This window comes from Acomys russatus, chromosome 9 (genome assembly GCF_903995435.1).
Source record: "Acomys russatus chromosome 9, mAcoRus1.1, whole genome shotgun sequence".
Taxonomy (NCBI): domain Eukaryota; kingdom Metazoa; phylum Chordata; class Mammalia; order Rodentia; family Muridae; genus Acomys; species Acomys russatus.
The window spans coordinates 52484680-52510404 of record NC_067145.1 but is presented as its reverse complement, the minus strand read 5'-3'; the positions used below and the strand labels follow the sequence as shown (position 1 = coordinate 52510404).

At 41.7% G+C, this 25725-nt stretch overlaps 2 protein-coding genes across 5 annotated transcripts in view; one reads left to right on the top strand and one right to left on the bottom strand.

Moving 5' to 3' along the window:
- The window catches only part of Prpf18 (pre-mRNA processing factor 18), an 807949-nt gene that overhangs the window by 670753 nt on the left and 111471 nt on the right, over nucleotides 1–25725 (top strand). The window lies entirely within an intron of this gene.
- Nucleotides 1–25725, bottom strand: part of Bend7 (BEN domain containing 7) — an 83244-nt gene that overhangs the window by 23240 nt on the left and 34279 nt on the right. For all 3 annotated transcript variants that reach the window (XR_007831193.1, XM_051151331.1, XM_051151332.1), the window contains exons 5-6: nucleotides 24880–25160; nucleotides 14050–14275 (exon numbers count right to left, since the gene is read on the bottom strand). Coding sequence is in view for 2 of the 3 variants with exons in the window: in XM_051151331.1 (XP_051007288.1) it covers nucleotides 14050–14275; nucleotides 24880–25160 (507 nt within the window). In the remaining variant the exon portion in view is untranslated. The remainder of the gene's footprint in view (nucleotides 1–14049; nucleotides 14276–24879; nucleotides 25161–25725) is intronic.

Below are 25725 nucleotides of genomic sequence, written 5' to 3'. Positions count from 1 at the left end.
GACTGTCGCACAGTCCGTGTTATGCTCTCATTCTCTCTCTCTCTCTCTCTCTCTCTCTCTCTCTCTCTCTCTCTTTCTCTCTCTTTCTTTCTCTCTCTCTCTCTCTCACACACACACACACAAAATAAGCATAAAAAGTCAAAGAACAGGTTAAACAAAAAAAATGAATATTTTACTAAAGACAGGGAAATAGCAGTTGGGCACACTGTAATGAAGAGATGGAAAACAGATAAAAGATACAGGAAAGAATGAAAAAAAAAAAAAAAGTCCAACCAACATAGATGTTTCAGAGGTAGGGAAACAAAACAAAAAAAAAAAAAAAAAAAAAAAAGGAAAATAAATTGAAATGTTCAGATTTGATGGGTTTTAAGAAGCATGACTCCTTAAAAAAAAAAAAAAAACCCACATGACTCCTGAGCTGATTAATAATAAAAACAAATATACACCCAGAGTAAAGAAATTAAAGAACATCCATAACAAGGACTTCCTGAAAGCAAACTACAGTGGACAAAGGTGGCCTACAAAAAAAAGCTACAGGCTGGGAGCAGGCTCACAGCAACTAAACCTACAAGATCCCGGAGTACCCCTAGTTGCTCTGAGAAAAGCTACCCTTCACTTAAAAGAAAAAGCTGACTGCAACACTGTTTGACGGTGACGGTGATCTATAGCGATTCTCGGAACAGGGACAGAAGAGAAGTCCAGGTAGACTCCTGTGCAGAGAGACGCTCATATATCCTTAGATGGCCTTAGAATGCAGGAGACAATCTGTTGTAAGTCAGATGCGGTCAAGGAAGGCCAGGAAACCACCCTCCTCCTCCAGTTCCGAAGCACTGGGTTCCAGGCACGCACCACTACATGCCGTTTTGTTTGGCACTAGGGATCAAACCTAGCGTTCCGTACATGCTAGGCAAGCACTGGCACCAACTAAGACACATGTGGACACACACATCCATGTACAAATACTACACGCAGAGACACCTGAAAATACTTCTGAAAGGTTTTTATGGCTGTGTGTGAGGGGGGCGGTTATAAGAGGATACCATTAGATTGTATGAGCGGAGGAAAAATTTAAAACTGGGCATTAGGGAACACGAAGCATATAGGGAAAGAACCCTGGCTGTTAAGATCCCAAATTTGATACGGCAAAAGGCAACGTGTGCAGCGCTTTCACAAGCTGCTAGATGACTGCCAGTTTTGCAACACACAAACTCAGATAAGCTACTGAGAGAAGTGACCGGATAGAAACATAGGAAAAACACAGAGATTCACACAAGGGGAAAGTAGCAACACGACAAGTGAAATGCTGCTCAACTCATTAGTGATCGGGGACTCCACCACTCAAGTGTCAGCGTACATCAGATGACGGGTGAAAATTAAACTCTGGCAACACTAGCTATTAGTAAAGATAAGGGGAAATAGGATTTCTTTTTTTTTCAATTTTAATTTACTATAATTTATTCAGATTACATCTCAATTGTTATCCCCTCACTTGTATCTTCCCATTCCTACCCTCCCTCGCTTTTCTGCCCTATTCCCCTCTCCTAGACCTCTGACAGAAAGGGACCTCTTTCCCTACCAAATGACCACAGCATATCAGGTCTCATCTGAGTAGCCTGCTTCCCCTTCCTCTGTGTGCCCACTGGGCATCCCTACCAAGGAGAAGTGATCAAATTAGAGTTCATGTCAGAAGCAGCCCTGCTCCCCGCCCCCCCACAAACCACAACCATGGAGGATGAGCTGTCCATTGGCTAGATCTGAACAGGGGGTCAAGGTTCACTGCATGCATTGTCTTTGGTTGTTGCAACAGTTTGTGCAGGTCCCCCTGGGTCCAGATCTGCTGGCCTTGATGGTCTCCTTGTGGGGCTCCTGAAACTTGTACAACCACTTTGGAAATCTATCTGGCACTTTCTCAGAAAATTGGGAATAGTGCTACCGCAAGACCCAGCTACACCACTCCTGGGTGTATACCCAAAAGATGCTATACCACCCAACAAGGAACAAGGACATTTGCTCAACTATGTCCATAGCAGCTTTACTGATAATAGCCAGAAACTAGAAACAGCCTAGATGTCCCTAAATCAAAGAATGGATAAAGAAACTGTGGTACATTTACACAATGGAGTACTACTCAGCTATTAAAAACAAGGAAATCTTGATATTTACAGACAAATGGATAGATCTAGAAACAATCATCCTGAGTGAGGTAACCCAGACTCAGAAACTCACGAATGGTATATACCATATTTTTTGGACCATGAGACACACTTCACCCCCAAAAGTGTGTGTGTGGGATTAGGGTGTGCCTTATGGTTGGATTGTTGTTTTTACTGTTTTTCTTGTTTTACTGCTCTAAAAACTGAGTGTGTCTTATGATCCGGTGTGTCTTATAGTCTGAAAAATACAGTACTCAATTGTAAGTGGATATTAGCCCAACATAGATGTCCTCTGAGAGACTCCGCACAGTGGGGGATCAGGACGGATGCTGGGACTTGCTGATGAAGTTGGGCTGAGAATGACATGGAAGAATGGGGGATGGAAGGAAATAGCCATTGACTTGTCTCTGCCTCCCATAGTGCTAGCGCCACAGGCACATGTAGCCATGCTCAGCTTTTTATGCGGGTCTTAACATCAAAACTCATGCTTGAGCAGCAAGTGCTCTTACCCACTAAGCCACCAAGCCATCTCCCCAGCCCAAGGAAGAAGTTCTTTACTAAATGCCACAGGTCTCAAAAATACACAGTGCCCAGAAGCTTATTTCAGATTTGAATTAGTAGCAATAATTTCGTACAGCTCACAAACTAATGCACCCTATAATTAAGGCTTTAAGGAGACTCCGTAGTATAAGCAATCGTGAACTTACTAATAAAATCACTAATGCTAATAGTTCTCTGCACTAGATGCTTGTCATCGCTGCAGGAACTAGCCAAGTGGCCCACTGTACAGGGTCAGCAGGCAAGTACGGTAGCCACTCAGAGCTGACTTCTACCAAACAGGACTATTATTTAAGTCGATGGCCATTATGAAAAGGGCCTTAAACATATATAGCATTGATTCCCGGCCATATTTAATTAATTCTGTAGGTTTACTACTGAGAACTGGATCAGAACTTCTGAACCATAGGATTACTGACTAGGAGACTTTAAAATCCAGTCAAGGCACTCCTTTATAGAAAAGGTAATGTTTCCAAAGCTTTAACAATGTTCAGGAGCAAGCCTGCATGCTTACAACGCTCCTTTCGTTAGCTCCAGCCTGGTGGGAAATGTGAGGCTTATACAATATTGTTTAATCACAGTGATTCTCAAAGATCTGAGACCAGCAGAGCCCAGAGGAAAACACCTGTATCCTTTGCCCACCTTCACTGTTTTGCTACAGCGGCATCTCTGTCTGAAGGGAAGGCTGAAAAATGCCTACAGTGAGTTCTCAAATTAAACAAAGCTAATTTAAATTTATATCCAGTTAAGAAAGCCCACAGCAGAGATCAGTATAACACAGTAATTGGGAAATATGGTTAACACTTTCCATTGGCAAGCTGTGCTACAGCGCACCTTTCTCTTTAATGCATCTGGTACAGTTCAGGGGAATAACAGCAACAAGCTTTGATGGAATGGTAATTTACTGTTCAATACACTTTTTTTTTTCAGCAAAGAAAAATGTTTGAAAGTGACAAATTTGTATGAACTCTACTTGAAAACTACCTTGGAAACCTTTAGTATGACTTGTGTATTTTATAGATCAGCAAGTTACATATCAAGTAAAACAAAAACTTCAAAGATTGAAAATCATCCAAAAGACAGGCAAAGCAGCATAAAATGGGAGGTACCTACCATGCCCTTCTGCCCAACTACTGCACCATGAGACTCACCTATGCTTGTCTGCTCTTGAGACAAGTGCTCTCAAGACAAACCAAAAAAAAAAAAAAAAAAAAAAAAAAGTTTTTTTTTTTTTTTTTTTTTGAGACAGGGTCTTTTACTGAATCTGGAGCTCGCTGCTTGACTCAGTTGACTGGACAAAGACCCTGGGATTCACTAGTCTCCCAGCGCTGAGGCTCTAGGTAAGCACCACCACACCAAGCTATTGCATGGGTACAGCAGATCCAAACTGAGGTCCTCATTCTCACAGATAGATGACTTTATCCACTGAGCTGTCTCTCCAGCCTGTGTTAAAAAAAAAAAAAACTACCCTTTTGAGTGATGATAAGCTGTCTGCTTGGTTTTCCCTCCCTCCCTGGGTTTATCAGTCATTGGTTTTATATATATATATATATATATATTATATATACATGGTATATATATCTGGCATGCTTTTATGTATCAAAGAACTTAAAAGGTAACGGTCTTATTGGGAAGGCAACATGCACATGCTCAACACCAAAAAGATGGCCACAGACTCTCACTCATCTGTTTTCCCAATGAGATTGGAACACCACAGTTTTTATTCCTAAACTGATTCAATTTAGGCCATTTTCCACATAAACCATCAATAGCAAAGCAAATGGTTAAGACTTACTGCTGCAGCATGTAAGACAACATATACTACAGCGATTTGGAGAAAGATGCAACCTTGATAGTTGGGCATCTCAAGAAAGTCTCGTGATTGACATGATGGTACTTAGGCCTACCCAGATCTGTCCAGAAAGAACTGAAAGAAAGAGACTATAAAATCCAAAGTTTTAAAATCCCAAGACTGAGTCATGTCTGAGGCAGGTGCCCACACTCAGCTGGCTCTCCCTATCTGTAGCACCAGGAGACAGTGTGGGCAGGCTGGAAAAGCCCAGAGACTGGACTTGAGTTAGTCAGTAAACAGAAGCTAAATACGGAAAATGACATCACAATATTTGGTTTTATACGTGTTACTTGGCTATTAGTAGGCAGTATACAGAAGAAAAAGAACAAGGGAATATGTTGAGATGGGGGGGGGGATACTTTTGGGAACAAGGCGATGCACAGATAGATGGGCTCTGAGAAACTGAAAAACCAAATGAGTATGAGACGATGGGGAAAAAAAGAGTGAGCAGGGCTGGGTCAGCAGGTGGGATGAGTTGCAAGGAAATGAAGGCACTAAACATGGTTCTGAGTTTTCAGGCCTGAGGAATACACTGTGTCAGTGCTGCTGTTCAAGAGAATGTGGCCAAAGCAGATGCTGGGACTAGAAGACGCAGGCTGCCTTCAAGAGGACGGCTATGTCAGACGTGAAAGGAGCCCATGAACACTACGATCAAGTCACAATGTTTTGTGTGTCTTTTGCTAGACTGTCAGCTGGCTCATTTGCTATGTCCTCAGGTCTAATTGGCATGTGCTCCTATTTAGCTGCACCCAATCAAGCTACTTAAATTATGGTGCACTGGGCTACAGAAGGACAGGGGTGGGAGGCACTTAAATATCAGATTTTCTCTGATCAAAGGAATGGAGTTGATAAGAAGCACCTAAGTCAGTGTAAAAAGGTCTCTGAGAACTGCTGTGCGCTGACCGTTGAGAGGGACCGAGAGCTAAGGCAGGGTGGCTGGCAGGAAACACAACCACAGAAACCTGTAGGGAACAGTGGTGAGAAGCCTGAAGTCATTACAAAAGGCAGCAGCCTCTCTAGGGAGGGGGCGTTCAGGGAGATGGATACAACCATGCTCTCTCTTACGGAAAGGTAAATTTTAGGGGCAGCCCTCCAAGTCATTTTAAAAGCTTTTTTTTTTTTTTTTTTTTTTTTTTTTTTTTAAATTCAAAGCTTACATACACCTTTAGTTTTTCTGCAGTTTTACCATTAGTATGCAAAACTATAAGATGACAAATGTTCCGTGATCATTTGTATACAGACTTTTAATATCTCTCTTTTTCTGATGTATGATCCAGTCAACACTGGCTTCTGGAACTGAATTGAAAATGTTACTGGCATCAGTTGTAGGTCCCAGAAAATGGGACAAGGAATGTGACTGACCAATTCGGGACTCACTGTACAATTCTTCCAGTAAACAAAGTGCTGATGTGCAGACAATTCAAGAAGCTGAAAAGAAGGAAGGTTAGCTGTGTGGGAAACACACTGCTGTGTTCTGGTTGGGACCATAGCTAACCCATAGGGTGTCCTTATACAGAGAAGAGACGTGCCCTTCTCACAGACCATGTGCTTCAAGCTCTCATCTGCTGTGAAACTTTCATAATAAATACACGAACTGGCAACGTCAACAAGAGTGATGGTGCCCATCATGCGACGCAGTGCAGCCATGCCTCAGTGGTCCTGTTCCTGTGACAGAAACGTCTCCTGACAGGAGGCTGTCTCTGTGAACCTAACAGGAGTGTTAAAATGCAGGCTTGGCAAGAGTTCAGAAACTGGGAAATACAACAGAGATTTTGGAAATTTAAAAAAAAAAAAAAAAAAAAAAAAAAGGTTTCTGGCCATATGTGAAAAGCTGAAGAAAAATCAAGAAAACCTACCAGCTTGTTGAGTTTGGCCACATCTCCAATTGCTCCTTACACAGGAAGTGGATGGACCGACAGTTCTAAGGAAGATGGGAGTCTTCTTTTGAGCGCTTGGAAGACTAGTTATAAGGGGGGCTGGGCATACATTAAAACTCACTGTGGCCCCAATCTCAAGGATTCTGCTTTACCTACTAGGTATGAGATGGAGCTTGTGTAGCTTGAAGCAGCAAATTTAAAAATGACCACTGGATGAAAACATTTGTGCGTAAACTATGTCTGAATTAATTTTGTTAGTATTATGTTTCTGAAGTTAAATTGTTTACAGTAAACAGGTTGCTGAGGACTCAGGGTCCATCAACTAGAATTAGCGATTAGTTAAATCGTTCTGGAGGCACAAGGCTTTCACTTCATGTTATCGAATTTAAGCTTTATTAAACATATTCCATAGCTAACTTGGTCTAATCTCTTTGCATTTGACAGATTGCTCAACTTTCAGGATCTACTTTCGGGTCACCTATTTGGGGAACTCTTCTTCTAGTGAGGTTGTTGTCCTTTGTGCTTCTTCCCCTTAGACAGTGGGCATATGACATTTATTTTATTCTGGCTTGGAGTATGGGTCTACGCTTTGGTTATTGCTCACATGTCTGTAGCTGTACCAAGTGGAATGTTCTTCATGGTCAGGGGATATGCTCATTCCTGGCTCACAGTGCTGGATAACGAATGCTTGTGTTTTAAAGGACTTCTCATGCATGCCGATGCTGCCTAAGCTTACAGGGCGTATGAAAAGCTGCTCTTGTAATGTCTACAGAGCACGGACAACAAGAGAAGCCACCACTCTGCCTAGTGAAGGGATTGGCAGACTGAGTGCTTCAGATGTGATCGAGGGGGACTTGGGTCAGGAGACTGCCAAGTGTGGAGACGGTAAAGTTAGCACCAGGAAGAATATTACTGGAGTGTGCGTCCTGATTCCTAAGTCTGGACTTGGAATTGCTCTTCCTTCTTCCTGGTGACATGAGGGAAGTAGATGAAGAAGTGTTCAGTTTAGTCCTAGAGCGTCACTTCAAGTATGTTGAAACCAGGACCCTTGCATAACGCAGGATTAACCAAACCAAACCAAACCAAACCAAACCAAACCAAACCTCTGTAAGTCAGGTCAGGCAGATGCCTTTAATCCCAACACGAGACTGAGAAGGGCATCCAGATCTCTGTAAATTAAAGACTAGGCTGGTCTACATAGGTAACTCTGGGTTAGTCAGGAATATACAGTGAAACCCTGTCTCAAACAAAACAAAATTGCACAACAATAAAAACATTGAAACTTCGAGCTCAAAGAAGGAAAGAGAAAGACTGTTGAGATAATGCTATGTCATCACTTGCTCCGGATGAGAAAGAGAACACTGGGCATTCCTAAGGGATGCCTGAAGGACACCGTGTACCACAGATGGGCTGATGTGTGCTGCTGCTGACATCTAAAGCAAATATCAGAATCCTGAGCATAGGCGTGGCTTTTCCACGGGAGTCAAAGATGCTGAAAACCCCTAGAATCAGAATCACCTGTGCCCACTTGCTCAAAATAAATAAATAAATAAATAAAAATCAAGATTTGGGGGCTGTCTCACACCTACTGAGGATGGAGCCTCAGAATCTAGATTTTTGAACCAACACCCTAGATGAGAACCACTCTGAAAGGAAGTGAAAATCCAGAGCCGCCTCCGTAGGACTGTTGAGATTCAGTATGAAGCACTTGTCATTGAGCCAACATGAAATTACAACACAAAAAGTAGGTGAGGGCTGAATGTTTGCCGAGCATGCATGAAGCCAAGAGGCCCTAGGTTTTAAACCCCAATATCCACCCACAAAAATAAAGTCAACCAAACCAAAGAAACCGCAACAGAACACTTTAATGATGCAGATAAGAGCCAAGCTTTCTATATGTACTATTGTTGCTGTTCTATAGTTATGTCCTGTTTTAAGCAGATTTGTAATATATATATAAATAAAAATGTGACCAGGTAAATTAGCAGCTGGCCCTTCACCTTCCAAAAGGATTCTTGAAGCAAAGCGTTCACTAACTGGCTCTGGTGGCCTAACATCTAATCAAGAATTTAATTTGCATACAACTTGGGGGAGTTAAGCTCTATGCAATATTTGCTTTCAAGCTTTTGTTAGCTTTAGTTCTATGCACTAGAAAAGTATCACACGTGTTTCTTTCACTAGAGAAGGGATCAATCTTCTATTTTCTTCCCTGGCATCACTGAATTAGTTCTCAATATCTTCAAGAAAAGAGCTGCCCTCGAGTCCAGGAAATAAATTGAAGCAGAGCTATATGGAACGAGAAATTCACTTTGAATAGGCTTTGAATGGCTGTCTTAGACTACCAGGAGAGACAGCTTCCTAGCAGATTTTACGAAGAATCCAAAATGCTAGGTTTTCAGAGAGAAATGTTTAATTTCAAACTTTTCTCTATAATAAAGGCATACTAGAAAATGGCTGTGGAGTCAAACAGGCCACTCTGATGGCACCATTTTGGGGAGGTTTATGTTTTAAGTTTACTTAAATGTCTTATAGCCTCTGACCTCTTGTACAAAGAGAAATAAAATCATCACCGTAGGGATATGCCAATATTTCATGGAGTTCTGAGAAATCAGGAAAATTACCATCAAAATATAATAAACCAGATGCAAACTCCATGTCCATATTAATTCAAATCTGTGAGGTCAAATAATAATAATACTAAAAATAAAAATTTTAAAGAAATATGATAAAGAGTTAGATTTATATTCAACCTATATTCCAGCTACTTCTCCTCCTCCTTCCTCTTCTTTTTTTAATCAATTCACCATGAAGTGAATTATTTACAGTAACTATGGGAATTAGAGGGTCTATCAAATAACAAACATGGACCTCAAGTGTCTAGAGTCATGGAATAAAGTGGGAGCTTTTGATGGTCATTTCTGTAAAGCATGTGACAATATAACATTAAAGAAATTGCACATTCAACTTTAAACTATTTGGAATACCTCTATCTATAAACTGTCCCTCCCATAGTTCTGAGACCCTGAGGCTCTCTAGACAGACCAATGCTGACCTCTCAGGAAAGTAGTCAGCTGTGCTGAAGTGACAGAATGGCAGTCACCAACCATCTCTTCCATTTGACATACACGATTGAGTTCAGTTGTGTATGCAAGGAGATTCAAAACTCCAGCCCAGTTATATAGCGAAACCTTTCTTACCTTATTACTATAAAGCCAACACTCATAACTAGGGCTCTAAAAATTGCATTGTTGTAACTGTTTTTGAAAGTCATCCAGACAGCACCGCATGGCGGTAACTCTTAAGTCAAACCACACGGCTCACAGAGCATATCACACAAAAATAATGGTGAGCCAGCCAATGACAGCCTTAGCAGAGAGAGCATGCTGTGAGGTGAGCGACCTCCACTCTAGGTTTTGAATATAAAAACCAGTTATGAATCCCAACTAAGCTTGCCCAGCCCTGCCCCTAAATCTTTACTTAATAAGTTGTTTCCTGCTGCTCAGAAATATTAAGGTGAGGATTTTTATTTCTTAATTTGTTATGTTTTTACCATTCTGGGGATCAGACCCAGGGTTCCACATATGCTAGGCAAGTGCTCAGCCACCAGCCACAGTTCCAGGCCTCAGGGGAGCTTTTCTTAAGTAAGGATGCTTTCAGCAGCAACATCTTAGTTCATTCCTAACCGTAATTTCTTAGTAGATATTAACCCACAGACTTATATGAAAAGTATCACCCCTGCAAAAGGCCTAATATTTGCTTTTGAGATATTGTTGTGGGAAGAATGATCACATAAAAAGCTGTTAATCATCCCCTAATAACCTTTTCCCCCAATGCATTTTTTAAAAAAATTAATGATAGTTAAAGCTAGCTTATTTAAGATAATAAATAGCACTTTGTATAATCCCTCTCAGAGTCTGGACTTCTTTTATGAGGGCTGAATAATACCAAGAGTGAAACCAGAGAGATGCAATAAAAAGAAAACTAGGGGTTGAGGATTTAGCTCAGTGGTAGAGCACTTGCCAAGCAAGTGCAAGGCCCTGAGTTCAGTCCTCAGCTCTGGAAAAAGAAAAAAGAAAAGAAAACTATAAACCAATCTTACTGAGGAATACAGATGAAAAATTAAAATACCTGCAAAGGGGAGCTGGAGAGCTCGGTGGTTAAGAGCACTCTCTGCTCTTACTGAGCACCTTAAAGTCCAGTTCCAGGGGACCCAATGCCCTCTCCTGACTTTCACTGGCACTGCATACATGTGGTCCATATACACACATGCAGGCAAAACACTCAAACATAAAATAAGTAAATCTAACCTTAAAAAACTTACAGACTGAATCTAGGAACACATAAAAATGATCACCCACCACAACTAAGTTGGTTTCATCATAGAGATGTGAGGATGGTTCAGCATACCTAAATCAATACCTATAATCCTCACAGCATTTCTGTTCCTTCTGACAGGCATCATCTTACAGATTGGCATCATTTCACAACCAGCGTTTTAATTAATCGAATCACTCTTGCTCTTTCACTGCTGTTTTCAAATGTGATAGTTTATAAAACTAACCACTTTTCTGTTCGTAGTTTTTAGGACCTTCCAAAAATAATACGCAGCTGGTTAACTATCTCATAAGAGATACTCTCGAATAAGGGAGATTGCACATTAAAATGTACTCAAAATCTTTCTCAAGTATGTGGCAGAGAATGACAGCAACAATCCAAACAGTCTTGGGATTGTGTGTTGGAAGAAGTCATTTTATGTTTCTCCTGATAACTCAGATTCAAAAGACTTGAGCTTATCTCTACTGATAGGAAGAAAAACTAGGAATAGTTATCCTATAGGTCCTTCAACAATACCCACTTCCAAAAATCACTTGTAATATGTATGCTAAAACCACTGGGAGAAAGACACGGCAAAGGAAGATATATTGGGAGGGGAGGTCTTAAGATAATTATATTAAAATTTACTGTCAATTCTGGTTTCTACTTTTTCACTTTCACTGGCAATTTACTGAATAAATTTATTAGACATTTACAAGTGTATTTTGATGGCCATCGCTCCTAACTGGTTATAAGAAGGCACGAGAATATTTAGCACTAAACCTATTATGACAATGAAGGTCTAAGTCAAGACGCAAAACAAACTCCATGACTACTCACTCACCCCTCCTCCAACATGTATTTACAGAAGCAAAGGGCACAGAGGAAGGAATGTTTCCCTTTACCCCATGAGAGTCCAAAGACTGGGTCTATCAAATAACTTGACCACAGGCAGGTTAAGAGGTCAATCTACACAGGAAGAAAAACGAACACCCCACCCAGTGAGATCTAGAAGCGTCTGCTTATTCTTCTGACAAAGATTTGGGGTCGAGCTCAGTGGGCTCGCTTGCAAGTGTCTGCGTGTGACGTCACTCCAGTCCTCATCTATGATCTGACATAAAACTATGAGGGAGTAACATGGACACGATGGCCACAGACTCCTCCCGGGCAGGCCTGTCCTATGGCACACGAGGGAAGCTCTAACAAAGCCTCTGCCGGCAGGTGCTGCCCTTCCTGGAACTCAGCGCATTTGGCAGTTTGCATGCCCTGACTTCCTACAAGCGGCACAGGGAATAAGACCATTTAAGACAGAGCTTGTTTTCAAGGAGCTGATATGAAATCCTGTAAAATAAATAAATAAAATGTCTTATAAAGCAGGCAGATGCTGCTCTCAAAGGCTGCAGGAGGGCACAGGGTAAACTCTCAAGTGGGAGTCCTTCCTGTTTTCTGAACCTTTTTATGAATTAGAGTTTTATCAGGAAGGATTAATTTTGCAGTTAGTCAAAGAAGCTAAAATATGTCTATAACTAAATATGTGTTTTGACACAGGAACAGAATAATTCTGGAACACAGTTTTAAACAAAGTTGTGGGCAGGCTAGAAATTTTGAGGTTTTTTTTTTTTTTATTAGAATAACTTGCTTTATTTTGTATTAGGAATGGGGGCCTTTTTGCCATATTTATTGATAGGTAAACAGGAGAGCTTAGAAAAATAAGACATATCTTATGTTTAGGATTTGTAGTATATTTTTAAACTCCTGTCTGATGTCTAGTCTATTACTATTTGTAACGGATTTTTAAAGCCTTGTCTGATGTATCAGTCTACTTGTAATGATGTATTTCATTACCATCTATTATAGAAGCTCTCTTCTAATTCCACTCAGATGAAATGTGGTCATTTATAGTTCCCCAATTTCAAAGTGCCTTTAGAATGCTAATAAGCCATTCTGGAAAATAACAAAAGAGAGAGAGGGGAGGCAATTCCTATGTGTAGTTTGGAAGCACCGCAGCAGCCTTGACTCCCATGTCTGAGCAGGCACAGTCTGTAGAGATGGAAACAGCTCCTTCACTTAGGTGAGGCCTATTGACATCACTGACTGGTTTTCAAATCCTCTAATCTTGTTTTCAGTGTCACTGCCGGCTGGATCATCCTTTTCATAAACGGCAAAGACTGTGACATCTCTGTGGTGGTGCTTCTTATTTAACAGAACCCAACTGTCACTTTAAGTGAAAACAATTCTGATGGACGATGAGAAATTTCCTGTTAATGAAGGCAATGTCCTTCTGGCCATGAACAAAGGGTGCCTGGAACTTGCCAACTCCATTTAAAAATTGAATTATTTTTGTAAAGTCAATTGTGAATTTCCAAGTATCCTTTAAGCATTATTGAATTCATTTACTCATTCAGTAAGATAATGGCCAACAAGAGGAGGCAGGGACAGCCCTGAGTCAGTCTCACTGACAGGCGTGACAAGGTAGAGCTGAGCCAGTGGAGAACACTCAGATTTGAGGCTAAGCTCCAAGTCAAGCTTTCATTCCCATGGTCGTTGGATTTAATGAGTCTTGGAGTATATTCTCTTTGATAATCGCATTTAAATACTTCTCTGCCTAAAGTTATAGTCATCACAGTCCTGAGTATAGATATTAAACAGGTTAGAACTACACGTAAGATATGGAAGTAGTTGGGGGTCCATGTGCCTGTTACACATGGTGGAATATCAACACACGTTCAAATGAGGGAAGGGGGGAGAACCGAAGACGGCCTTCCAAGTGACAAGTCACAAAAAAAAAGGGACTGAGTTGGCTAGGAATGTGTGGGGAGAGACAGTAAGTGCCTTCGCTTATATTTAAAATATCTTCAGATGCAATGTCTCGACAGCAAAGTTTCTAAACTTTTCAAGGAATGTACTACTTTATTTATAAAATCTGTACCGCAGTTTAATTCTTATTTACACTTAAAATTTTAAGTTTAAAATTTTCCAGAATCATATTTTGATCAAGTTCTTGGAAATTACTAGAAAAAACATCTGCATTCACCGAGTCTTTTTGGTTCTGCAGCAGATAAAATTAATTCTGAAGTCATGAGTTCTATAATTCCTGTCACCTTGGAGTAGTATTCTAGTGGCATCTGGGGTGGGGATACTCACAAGCTTACACACCAGGGTCACACCCACAGGCAAGTTGCTGACAGCAAACTAAATTAGGCTCTCATTAGCTTAGCACTACTTTACCTGTATCGTAATGGAATGAAGGTAAAACTAAACAAAGAACCCACAAAATGAAATGCCGCAGACCAACCTTTTATTGCACCCACAATGTTTTGGTCTAGTCCTTTGCGGTTGTCATTGAGTCCTCTTTTCCTCTTCCCATTGGGTAAGGAGTTAGCCAAAGTCTTGTCATCAAAGAACGCACACACCAGTTTTCTAAACAGAAGGCTTCCTGAGCGGGTGTAGTTTGACAGTATAGAGTCCAGCTGAGATTTAGGCATAAACACATCGAAGCCTTCAGCAAGTTGCACTTCTGGCTACCAAAAGAACAGAAATATTTCATTAAAGGCAAGATGTGGAGGATTTTACTTTGGGCGTAAGTTCAAAAAAAATATTAGTGGCTCCTGAGATGTCAGTATCCGGTAAAATATAGTCTCAGCTCTGTGTGCCAGAATTTGCACTTTATAAAACCGATGGCCACTTACAATTCATAAAATGGGATGCTATGATTCCAACAGTAAGTCTTACCCAAACACACCGGAAACACGGTTCCAGTCAGTCATATGGACATTTCAGAGGAGGCTGGAGAACTACACAATCATACAATTCTATAGGTAAGGAGACATGAATCGCCTATAGGCAACAACCTCATTTTGTAAATGATGAAACCAGGGTCTAAAGAGATTGTACCAAAAACAACTTCAAAATAATTCAAATCCCAAATAATTTCTTTCACCAAAGGTGAGCAATACAGGAGTACCCTCACAGGTCCCCTGCTCCAGTGAAAACCTACATAAAGTGATAATACAAAGCAAATAAAAAATGGCAGCTGATAGATTTAATCAGAATGAAAGGTCACCCTTTGTATACAAACTGTATATACTGTATAGACACACCTCAGCCCCAGGTATCATATTCCCAACACTGAAAAGCATCCCCCTTGGATCAAATATTTGGGGCCCGATCCTCTCATGGTAGAAAGAAGTTACTCTTTTTGTTTGTCCTACTGTGTGTTCAGGTGCCCAGCACACTGTAGTGTAAACAGCATTCCTTTGCTTCGCTCTGCCACTTGGTGCTTGGCTTCCGAAAGCCTGGTAACTATCACTGAAAACACAGTGCTGTCAGATTTCCCCCTGACTTTCGCATCTTGCTGCTTGCTGGTCAGAGGTCTAGAGGAGCTTGACAGGAGCGAGAGGCTGCATCCTAATTTCTGCATCAGGACGGGCACACACACACCAAGCACTCGGAAAGCACTTGTCAAGCGATCTGATGGAGAGAACTTTACCAGCATAATCTGACACGAGGCTTTATACTCTGCATAGCGTATGAACTTTAATTCTAAATGAGTTGTTCTCAGATCATTGATAGGAATCCCTGGATCCTACAGAATCGATTGAAACCCTCCTCCAGGTGTATGCTGCAGCTTTTTGACCTCCTGGGAAGGTACAGGAGCTCCTGAGTTGTAAGAGGGGACAGGGAAGGAAGTGCAACTTGTTTAACTTCTGTAACTTAGACATCTGGCTTTGGAGACTCCCAAGTTCTCCCCTGGAGGACTTGCACCCTAGCTTCAAAGACATTGACCTGAATAAAACACCGGGCAGAACTGGCCACTCCCTTCTCAATTCTGCAGAGTACTTTCTATGAAATGTGTTCACAGTACTTTTGCACTGTGTTTATTTAGTCGGGATGCACAGCTTTTGTATCTAGCGTGCCAAGAACCCACTTGGCATCCAGCAGATATGTACCAGAATAAATAAAACGCTATAAAGGAGTTCACACACAATGACTAGGTTGGGGTTTCCCCTTCCCTCTACAGAGGGCTCGGTCCGCAGGTTTCACCCAGTGCCCAGGCACACACCGGGGTCTCCGAATGATCGTGTGCAGGCACCAGGAGGGATGACCACCTGGTTTGGTACCTACTTACCAAGGACCTTCTGTGGAGAGGGACTCAAGGCTGGCTCTGCAGCTGAGACTGACATCACCACCACCACACACGCTGCATGATAAAGAGGTTCTGAGCAAGGACAGGACTGGCTGTTGAGGATGCAGAGGAAAGGGAGTGCCAGAGGCCGAGGATGGAATGGGACGGCACTCTAATAGGGCCCTGAAGATAAGACTTAGGAGAACGCAGTATAGTTACTATTTGTGGCACCTGCTATGTTGCCCAAAAGTAGACACTGGAGGATTCTGTGGAGTCAAGGCTTCTTATGGCATTCTTATTGTGTGGTGTGTGACTGCAGAGGGGCTATCGGGGGTCGAAACTGTTGTTGCTTTTTGTTCTATTTCTCACTGCCAGGCCAGTAGTTATTTTGAGCTGGTCTTTCTGATTCAAAGAACATGAACTCACCCCCTTGCAAGTACCTTACAGAGGAGTACACAGTCTGACTTGCTGCAACAGGCAGCAGGGTAAGGGCAAAGGTAGCTGAACCACAGCTCCTCCTGCCTGCCTCCCTGACTCCTCCTAGTCAGACTTCTTAGAGGGTAACAGCAGGGCACTAAGGCATGGTTAATGGTGCCACAAAGCACCAGTTCCTTTTAAGAAAAAAGAAGAGGGGGGAGGGCTGACTCTATGCTCTGAAACACGATACTAATTATCTTGTTTTCACTATGAAACCTTGCCATTTCTTCCATTTTATAAGCGTAATTGTAGTACATTATTATCATTTAATGAACGACAACTCTGCATGCATATTTAAAGACAAGTTAAAACACTTCCTCTAGTCGTAGACTCATTATCTTTTTTTGTTTATTGGCTGAGGTTTAAATGAGATCTGTTTACTGATAATAATTATAAAAACAAACATTGTTCTAAATAAACATCATTAAAAAAAAAACAAAAAAAAAAAAACCAAAACAACTAGACTTTCCTTGACAGACTCATCCTTTGATGCTCAAGCCAAGACAGATAATATACTAATTTGCAAAGTCTACTGTTATTGAAAGAAGGTGATGTTTAAATAATGGCATCCATCTCATGAGCACAACTACAGTGTTTATAGTCATTATTTTTAGGGTTCCCTATGAATTCCCACTGTGCAGTGCCTTGCTTACTTTAGGTACCTCAGCCACTGAGGGCAATGCTATCGGTACTGGGAATTCCTTATGTGGTATGATTTCATTTTACACTGATGCTGTTCTGGGAGCAAAAACTGCTGAGTCCTAATAGCTCTTGAAAATGTTCCTGGACCAAGGACAGCTACACTGACTATGTTGTTTCTTTGCATTTCCGGTGTGGTGTTCCTTTTGCTTAGAAGCAGTTTAGATAACAGATTTTACAACAAGATAAATGGAAAGACATTTTCCTGAACCCTGCCACCCACACGTCCTTATGAACCTATCATAAAATACTTAAAGAGATCACATAAATGAGTCACTTACGGAACACATCTGATACAGGCTATTTAATAGAAGGTATTAATAGTCCAAAATCACAGTAAGATGTTTAACAAGCTACATGTGATCATTAGTTAAGAGGGAAAAGAAGTGCATGGATGTTTATGTTCCACATCAGTCCCAGGTTTTCAACTGTTAGATCAGTAAATGATACACAATGATTCTCCAGCTTCTGTGCTGTGCAAGACTCACATTTACAGGCACGTGCACAAGGTGGTGCATAAGGGTGATGTGACGTGGGGACCAGGGAGTTGGACAGCTGTTTAAGTCTTAGAATGGCTCAGGATGGAGCCGTCAAGGAAACTATAGACAAACAAGTAGATTATGCTGAGTAAGGTGGATTTTTTCTGTCCCTTGTAAAATGTAACACAGGACTGATAACGATGTTTAAAAGAGGTAGCTAGACTGTTCACAATACTATAATATATAATGAGTTTTAGCTTATGAAAGAAAATTTTATTATTTTTATTTATTTTTTTCAAGACAAGGTTTCTTTGTGTAGCCTTGGCTGTCATGGAACTTGCTCTGTAGACTAGGCTGGACTTGAACTCACAGAGATCAGCCTTCTTCTGCCTCCTGAGTATGCCACTACTGCCTGAAAGAAAAAAAAAATTAAAATACACAAAACCTGAAACAGATTTTGTCTTGCTCATAAATGTTATCTTCTCAAAAAGAAAAATTAACATTGTATCCTATAAGTCTATTCTGCCTTCAGTAGATTTACTGGGTCAGGTCTGCTCTGGCTGGCTCAGCCTGTCAGCCTGCTACTGTTAAGACAGCTCAGCACAGGTGTGGTCTATGGATGTGGCTGGGCTGAGACTCCCTAGTGTTAGTTAGAATGGATGCTACCGGCTGTGCTCCATCAAGACTGATATTGTACAGTAGATATTAAAAAGTGTTTAACCAAATTCCTATGAAAAAGCAAGTGTGATAATCACAGCACATATTTAATATTGACTAGGATAAAAAAGAAATCATTAAAGTTCTACCTCTTTTAAGTTATTGATGGGTTTTGGTAGAATTACGATTTTTAGAAAAGATAATACAATTTGGTCTCCTAAAAATTTCTTCCTGTATCTGCATAATAAGAGCTTCTAGCCTTTTAGAGATGTGGCTAGCCTTTTTCTTCTCAGGCAATAAATCATAACTCTGAACATTAAGGCCTGATTTATGTTAAAGACGGTTGAGCTAAATGGACACTATGTAAGATTTTAACTCCACAGTCTAGTGTCTTCTCCCCCAATTCAACGGGAATTGCTCCTCTGAGAAGATGCCCATGCTAAGACTCTTGTCTCTGACCTTCCACGTAGAGAAGGCCCATACTTCCCAGTTTTTGGGAGTCATTCTGACTCTCTGTTCTGGAGCTTATGATACTGCAAGCACTGTTTGTGAGTCTCCCCCATGTGTTCCTTAGAGAGCAAAGACTATTATGTTCTCTTTAGAGAACCCTGGAAAATAGTAATATAATTGATATTTATTTGTTGCTTATTATATTCTAGGCCCCAGGGAAGCACAGAATACATCAACTTTCTAAATTTCCTCATTTATGAAATGGCTACCGCCATTTATTTCAAAGTTTCCCAGGCAAAACCAAGGACCAGGGAAGTTGAGTAACTTGTTAAAGAACATCCAACTAATGTGATGAGGCAACAATTTGAACCCACGCAGCCTGCCATAGAAACGTAGGCTCTCAGCCCCTGACACCACTAGTAATGCTCTGCTATGTTTACAGCCAGGAGTCTAACTTAACCATTCTCTGAGGGCCCTCCCCTCCCCCAGGAGCTGATCCAATCAGATGCTGAGACTCACAGCCAAGCATTAGGCAGAGCTCTGGGGAATCTGGTAGAAGAGTGGGAGGGAAAGATAGAAGGACCCAGAGGGGACAAGAACGCCGCAAGAAGACCAACCGAGTCAACTAACCTAGATCCATGGGGGCTACAGAGAAGGAAAAAAACCAACCAAAGAGCATGCTTGGACTGGACCTAGGCCCCCTACACATATGTAACTGATGGGCAGTTTGATTTTCATGTGGTAAGGTGAGCAGCTACTATCTAAGACATGGACTCTGTTGCCTGCTTTGGATCACTTTGCCCTAAGTGGGCTGCCTTGCCTGGCCTTAGTGGATGAGGATGAGCTCAGTCCTGATGCAACTTGATGTGCTGAGGTGGGTTGGGGTGTGTGTGTGTGTGTGTGTGTGTGTGTGTGTGTGTGTGTGTGTGTGTGTGTGTGAGAGAGAGAGAGAGAGAGAGAGAGAGAGAGTATGCGTATGCGCACGTGCGCAGGATCCTCTTTTCTAATGACAAGGGGAGGGGACATAGGGAGAAGAGGGTGGAGCAGGGAGGAAAGGCGGGAGGGGGGCTACGATTGGGATGTAAAGTAAATATATAAATTTAAAATAAGAAAAGAACAAGAAACAAAAGACAAAAAGTAAAACAGAAAGAACTTTAGGCTGCCATGCACATATGCCGCCTTAGTGTCAATGAGTAAATGGAAAATGGCTTACAGAACTTACCTTCTTTGATCCTATCTATCAAGACAAGATGGTATCAGGAAAGCACTCCGAATTAAGAAGCTATTTTTGTTGGAGGCAACAGTGCATTTAAAATTATTTAAGAAGCATACAAAATCAGGATTAGCAAAATTATCTTAAAGTGATGAATATTCATCATTTGTCTTCGGTTAGCTTAGAATGTTTTGCAATCTAGAATTGCTGGAGAGTGTTTATAATAATTCCCATCAAATAAAAACATTTTCTATGATTAAAAATTGTGAAACTGAAAAAAAAAATGTGAAACTGTCTTTTAAAGCTTGTCTGAGTGGTTCAATAAAGCAAAATAAACAACACAAAAGCAAAACACAGTTCAGGGTGTAACAGCTGCCCTAAGAGACAACAGTCAGCCGACCCGGCATCGAACAGCTGTGATGTAAGAACCGAGCAACGGCTTTGTCTCAGTACAGTACTAGTACTCGGTACAGCACTGTGTGGTGAATCCATGAAAAGAGAACTAAATAATGCATTTGAATTTCAGACTGGTCTTGAGTTTCTGCTTCTGTGTAATTCAGGTCTGAACTGTATTTAAGTATTGACTTTTAAGGGGTCAAATAATCACGTTACAAGTGTGAAGCATCCCCCCCCCCCAGCAATCCCCCCCACAAAAGTGCTATTTGCTCGTGTGCATCTGATCATTCATACAGACAGCTAAATTTACTTAACCGTATTTACATTTGTTTCTCTAACAGTACTTAGGTGGGAAGGGTAAGGTCAAAAAAAAAAAAAAAAAAAAAAAAAAAAAAAGCCAATATTTATCGAGTGCTTAAACTGTGCCAGGCACTGTTCTAAGTGATTTACACAGAAGGCTTCATTAACTCTTACAGCAGGCCAACTCTGTGTGGAAGCATCACGATTCCCGTTTGCAGGGAGGAAGCTGAGTGAGGAACAGACTCCACTTGCTCAGGGTCACATAGCTGAGATCCTGCAGCACGGCCTGATCCTTTACCCACGTACTTTCCCCTAAGGAGGTGCCAAGTACACAAAATGAAAAAGCCAGAGTCGGACCATTTGGCCCCCTTTCCTGTACCGGTCCGCCGTAAGGAGTTTCAGCATGCTTGTCATAACCAAGCCATGTGCTCAAGGGCTGGAGGGATGGCTCAGTGGTTAAGAAGAACACCCGATGCCTTTCTAGAGGCCTGGGGTTCCACTCACAGCACCCACATGGCAGTTAACACCGTCTATCACTCCACTTCTGGGAGCCCAGTACTTTCTTCGGGCCTCCAAGGGCACCAGACACCCACAGTACACACACATACATGAAGACAAAGTAACCATGCATATAAAAAAATTCAAAATCAAAAGAGGAGGTGACTTTAACGGGCACCCACGGTGTTTCTTATAGTGAACGAAGGCAGATGACAGGCTTGGAGGGGAGGAGGAGATTGACCTCATCTGACCCTGTCAACCTTGTGCAGTCTCCCTTTAAGAGGACAGCAGGACAAAGGCTTCCCAGAGTAAGAATTAAATGACTTGTCTTACACAGGATGTTGCACGGTGTTATGACCCCGCTTTTGAGAAGCTGGGACTGAAGGATAGACTCATGCAAATCGTTAAGAAAACAAACAAACAAACAAACAAACACAGATGTCTCCATAAAGGCGAAGTGCTCAAAGTAGATTAGAGTCCTGACCTGAGTATGGGGCAGAGAAGAGGGGCAGAACAGGTGATGGCAGTTACACTGAGGAGTGGGTTGTAATGAAACCAAAGCTGGACCCAGTGCTTTGTACATTTATTGTGTGCAAGGTGTTTCCCACATGAATAGATATTTTATCATTTGTAGACCTAAGTAAATTACACTTCCTAAGAACCTCTTATATGCAAGGCATTGCAGTAGGATCTTCCCAAAATATCACTTAATGTGTTGATTTTCCGTGGGTCTGCGTTAGGGCTTTGTGCACTCCAGTGACCTCCCGAACCACGTGGGTCTGTGCTGTGAATACACACAGCCGCATTTGTGTGACAGGACAAGTTAGTGTAAAGAGAGTGACCTAATACATTGTGAATCTTCAAAAAATAATTCGCAGGTTTTTTTTTTTTTTTTTTTTTAAATTTTGAAACGCAATTAGCAGAGGTGTGATGCTTAACCCTCCTCCTCCTCCTCCTCTGCCGATAGGGTTGAAAGACAATTTGAGGCTACTAAGCGCATTTGTCCTTCCTATGCAGAGCAGAAAGCCAGATTTGCTCCCGTGCTTCCTCCCCAGGGAATCTGCCAGGAAAAGCCGTCCACCCCCCTCACAAAACAAAACTCAGGAGTTCGCTTTGCCTTCAACAACCAAGCCTTTCCTCAGTGGTCCTCCTTTCACTTACCACACTTGCCTGGCTAACCATTTCTTTCTTTTTTTTTTTCCTAAACCTTTTTCTGTTTGCCTAGGTGCTTGTACAACAGTTCTCAACCCTCCTAATGCTGTGACCCTTCCCCAAGCTGTGGAGACACCCCCCAACCATAAAACTAATTTTGCTGCTTCTTCATAAGTGTCATTTTGCTATTGTTATTAATCATAATGTAAACACTTGATATTCAGGAAATCTGGTACATGACCCTGTGAAAAGGATGTTTAACCCTCAGAGGGGTCGAGACCCATAGTTTGAGAACCACTGCTCCAGCCACCACTCTCAAACAGGCAGATTGATCGTCTACATGAAACTTTCACTGGCTCCTTTGTGCCCCAAGATGAAGAAGGATGGTACCTCATGTGCAGCACCAAGGTTTTCACTCCCGGAAGTATCCTACTTTTTCCAAAGCCAGTCAGCTAGTGTAGAAAATGATGGACAAAATGGCCGATGCTAGGATCTTAGACTCGGCCCTCTGAACACTGGAGACTTTTCAGAGCCCATTTGCAAATACAGAATTCCTATCCCCCTGTGTTTTCTCTGACTTGTTTTATAGGATAATTGCTATAAAAATTAGAAGAATTATTCCCTCTAGATTCCCATTAAACACTTTTAAAGCCTCATAGCTAAGAAGCGTTAAAGGGTTAGAAAAGGACCTAAGTTGGGTATTTTAGCACCATCCATGGAAAGCATTTTCCCAGACAGTACTGTAACTCACGGCCGAGCTCTCCAGCGCATGTCCTCACCTCATCTTGTCTACTGAAGAGATGAGTCAAATGTTGTTATCAGACGGGAGCTGTAGAGATGACATCCTCATAGCTTTCCTGCCTTTTTAAAAAGCCGTTCTATTGTTTCAAGACAGCCAGCACCTGAGCTTTCACGAGCAATTCTGAATATACTTAATCAAATTATGTAGATGCTTTTTTTGAAAGTTTATGTGCATTGGTGTTTTGCTTGCATCTATGTCTGTGTGAGGGTATCAGATAGTGGAGTTACAGACAGTTGTGAGCTGCCACGTGGGTGCTGGGAATTGAACCCAGGTCCTCTATTAGAGCAGTGTTCTTAACCACTGAGCCATCTCTCCAGGCCCACTTAATCAAACTTAATAGCTCGTTACAAAAAAATGGCCATGAATAAAATGTAAATTGTTTGAGTGTATTACATAATAAATAGTGATTAAAAATTCTATTCTATTTTGTAAATATTCACAGGATCATTACCAGACCTCCAATTTAATGCTAAAATGTGCTGGGAACTTAACAATAAAAAGGGCACTAGACACACCTATACAGGAGACGATCTACGGTCTCACTTACTTTTCCTAATGTATCAATGCCTATCAGAAAACAATTTTAAGAAATTTAAGGAAAATATGACAGTTTATCAAAAGCAGCCTAACTGTACTTTATGGAATAATTTACTTGTTTTCAAATATATGATTTGCCTAGGGTTTGAACAAGGCCTTAGCTGTAGTGATGACACAATACAATCAAATGTGGGAACTGTTCCTGTACAGAACCTCACGACCATAAAGGAGTCTATAAACTAAATGTGAGTTTAGAAGATCTTAATGATTCCAGCATATACTTATGATAAAAACCAAATGCCTCTCTTAACTCTCAGAATTGGATGAAAATGCAAAGGATTTTCTAGTTTGAACACAGTGAGATGATTATTTTCATCGCCTCTCTTCATTAAAGGCCCAGATGTGGATATATGCTGGCCACCTGGCTTTCTATAATTCAAAATAGACCGCTTTTAAAAAAAAAAATCAGCTGTTTCTTTCTTATTTAAAGTTTCGAAGGTAGGGCAGAACTCCATTCCTATAGGAGCCTGTGGGAGCTCTCAGCAGGAGCCTCAGCCTATGCAATCTAGTAATGATAGATCACTTTTTCTTGTTTATTTTAAGAACTCTGACGAGTTGGGGTTCACAACGTAAATGTCCTTTAAATAAAGACACTGTAAATAGAGTAAGCAGCTGCAAATTCAGCACATTATGAAAGAAATTCACTTATGGTCCTATGAATATAAAGCAGCAAGTCAGATGGATGTCTCAGATGCAATCTGCCACCTCAGACTGCAACAACATCTAGCTATGATATTAAAATAGCAAACCTTTGCCGAGCGTTAACCTATCATTACGCGGAGTAAATGGCATGGCACTGCCACCTAATTAGCAGTGTGGCTTGCATCTATGAAACAGAATTAGCACCACGGCTTCTTTTTTATTCTTAGTTTGTGTTTCCACAAAGGTATGACCTTATCTGTAGTCTTCTGTTCATTTATGCTCATCTACAAAGGATTTAATTATGTTCTCTTACTTTTCTACACTGAGGAAATGGAAAAGTGCCACTTGGAAATTAAAAATCTTAGAGAAATTGGTGAGCAGATTATTTACAGCACCCCTCATCTTTCAGAGATAAGGAGCGGACCGTCTGTGGATGAGGAAGGCATACGATCGTTTTTTTTTTTCAGGGAAGGAAACCCCAGGCAAGGAGGTTCTTACTAGCCCCCCTCTTTCCACATTCACTCCTCCAAGTTTCTCTGCTTGTTTGGGGCCGAACTAGTGAAGTGGAAAGTGTCTTAATATATAAGGTTCCAGAAACTTCTATCAAGCAGGATGGCAGCCAGAAGATATCAACTTACATCTGAGGAAGGAGATTCGAGAACGATGCCAAACCCCAGGACGTGGCTCTCCTCAGGGGAGGGGTGCTCTGCGGCCTGGAGACCAGATGGCCTTGGGGCCATGGCTGCCATGGCTGCCGGCTTCTTCTCAATTTCCAATGGACTGGACTTTGGTTTCATAGTCGTCACAGGTTCCACAGTCTTCGGGAGCACTTTTTTCTTTTTATTTCTCTTGCGTGAGACAGCGGTTCGCTGGGAGCATATAAGGGAAATTGGGGGTTGTTGTCTGTTTTGAGTTCCAACTGTGGACAATAAACACAAACATGGTACAGGCACTTGTGTCTGAGGAACACCTACCCTGGCCTGTCTCTGTGATTTACAAACTGACACTGAGGTGAGGCTCCCTCAGGATGAAGCACGGGTAGGCACATCTCACTCTGCACCTCAAAGTGCTCACAGCAGAGTGTCACCCAGGAGAAACCTGCTCTGAACACAGCAGATCATGAGACCAGTGCAGCACCCTGGCTCCCCTGGAAGGAAGGGGCTAGGAGCTATGGGGGAAACATGGCTTCGTGGACCATGTGGCAGGTTTAAACAAGAACCCCAGAACTTAAATTCAGGTATAGATGCTCATGCGCCCTGGTATGCCCATTCCAGCAACAGCCCTAACGTCACTTGGACTTCAGCCGATCAGTTACGGTCCAAGAGGGCCGGAATGATGATCATTTGAGCAAGACTGGCTGAAAGAAACAGTGTGGGAGGATTCTACCTAGAACGGGGCTGAGGAAGGACATGGGGAAGTGGCGTCAGTCATTTACTCTTGCGAGGTCACTTCTCTCCTCATCAAGTATTCTCTGCACACCAGCC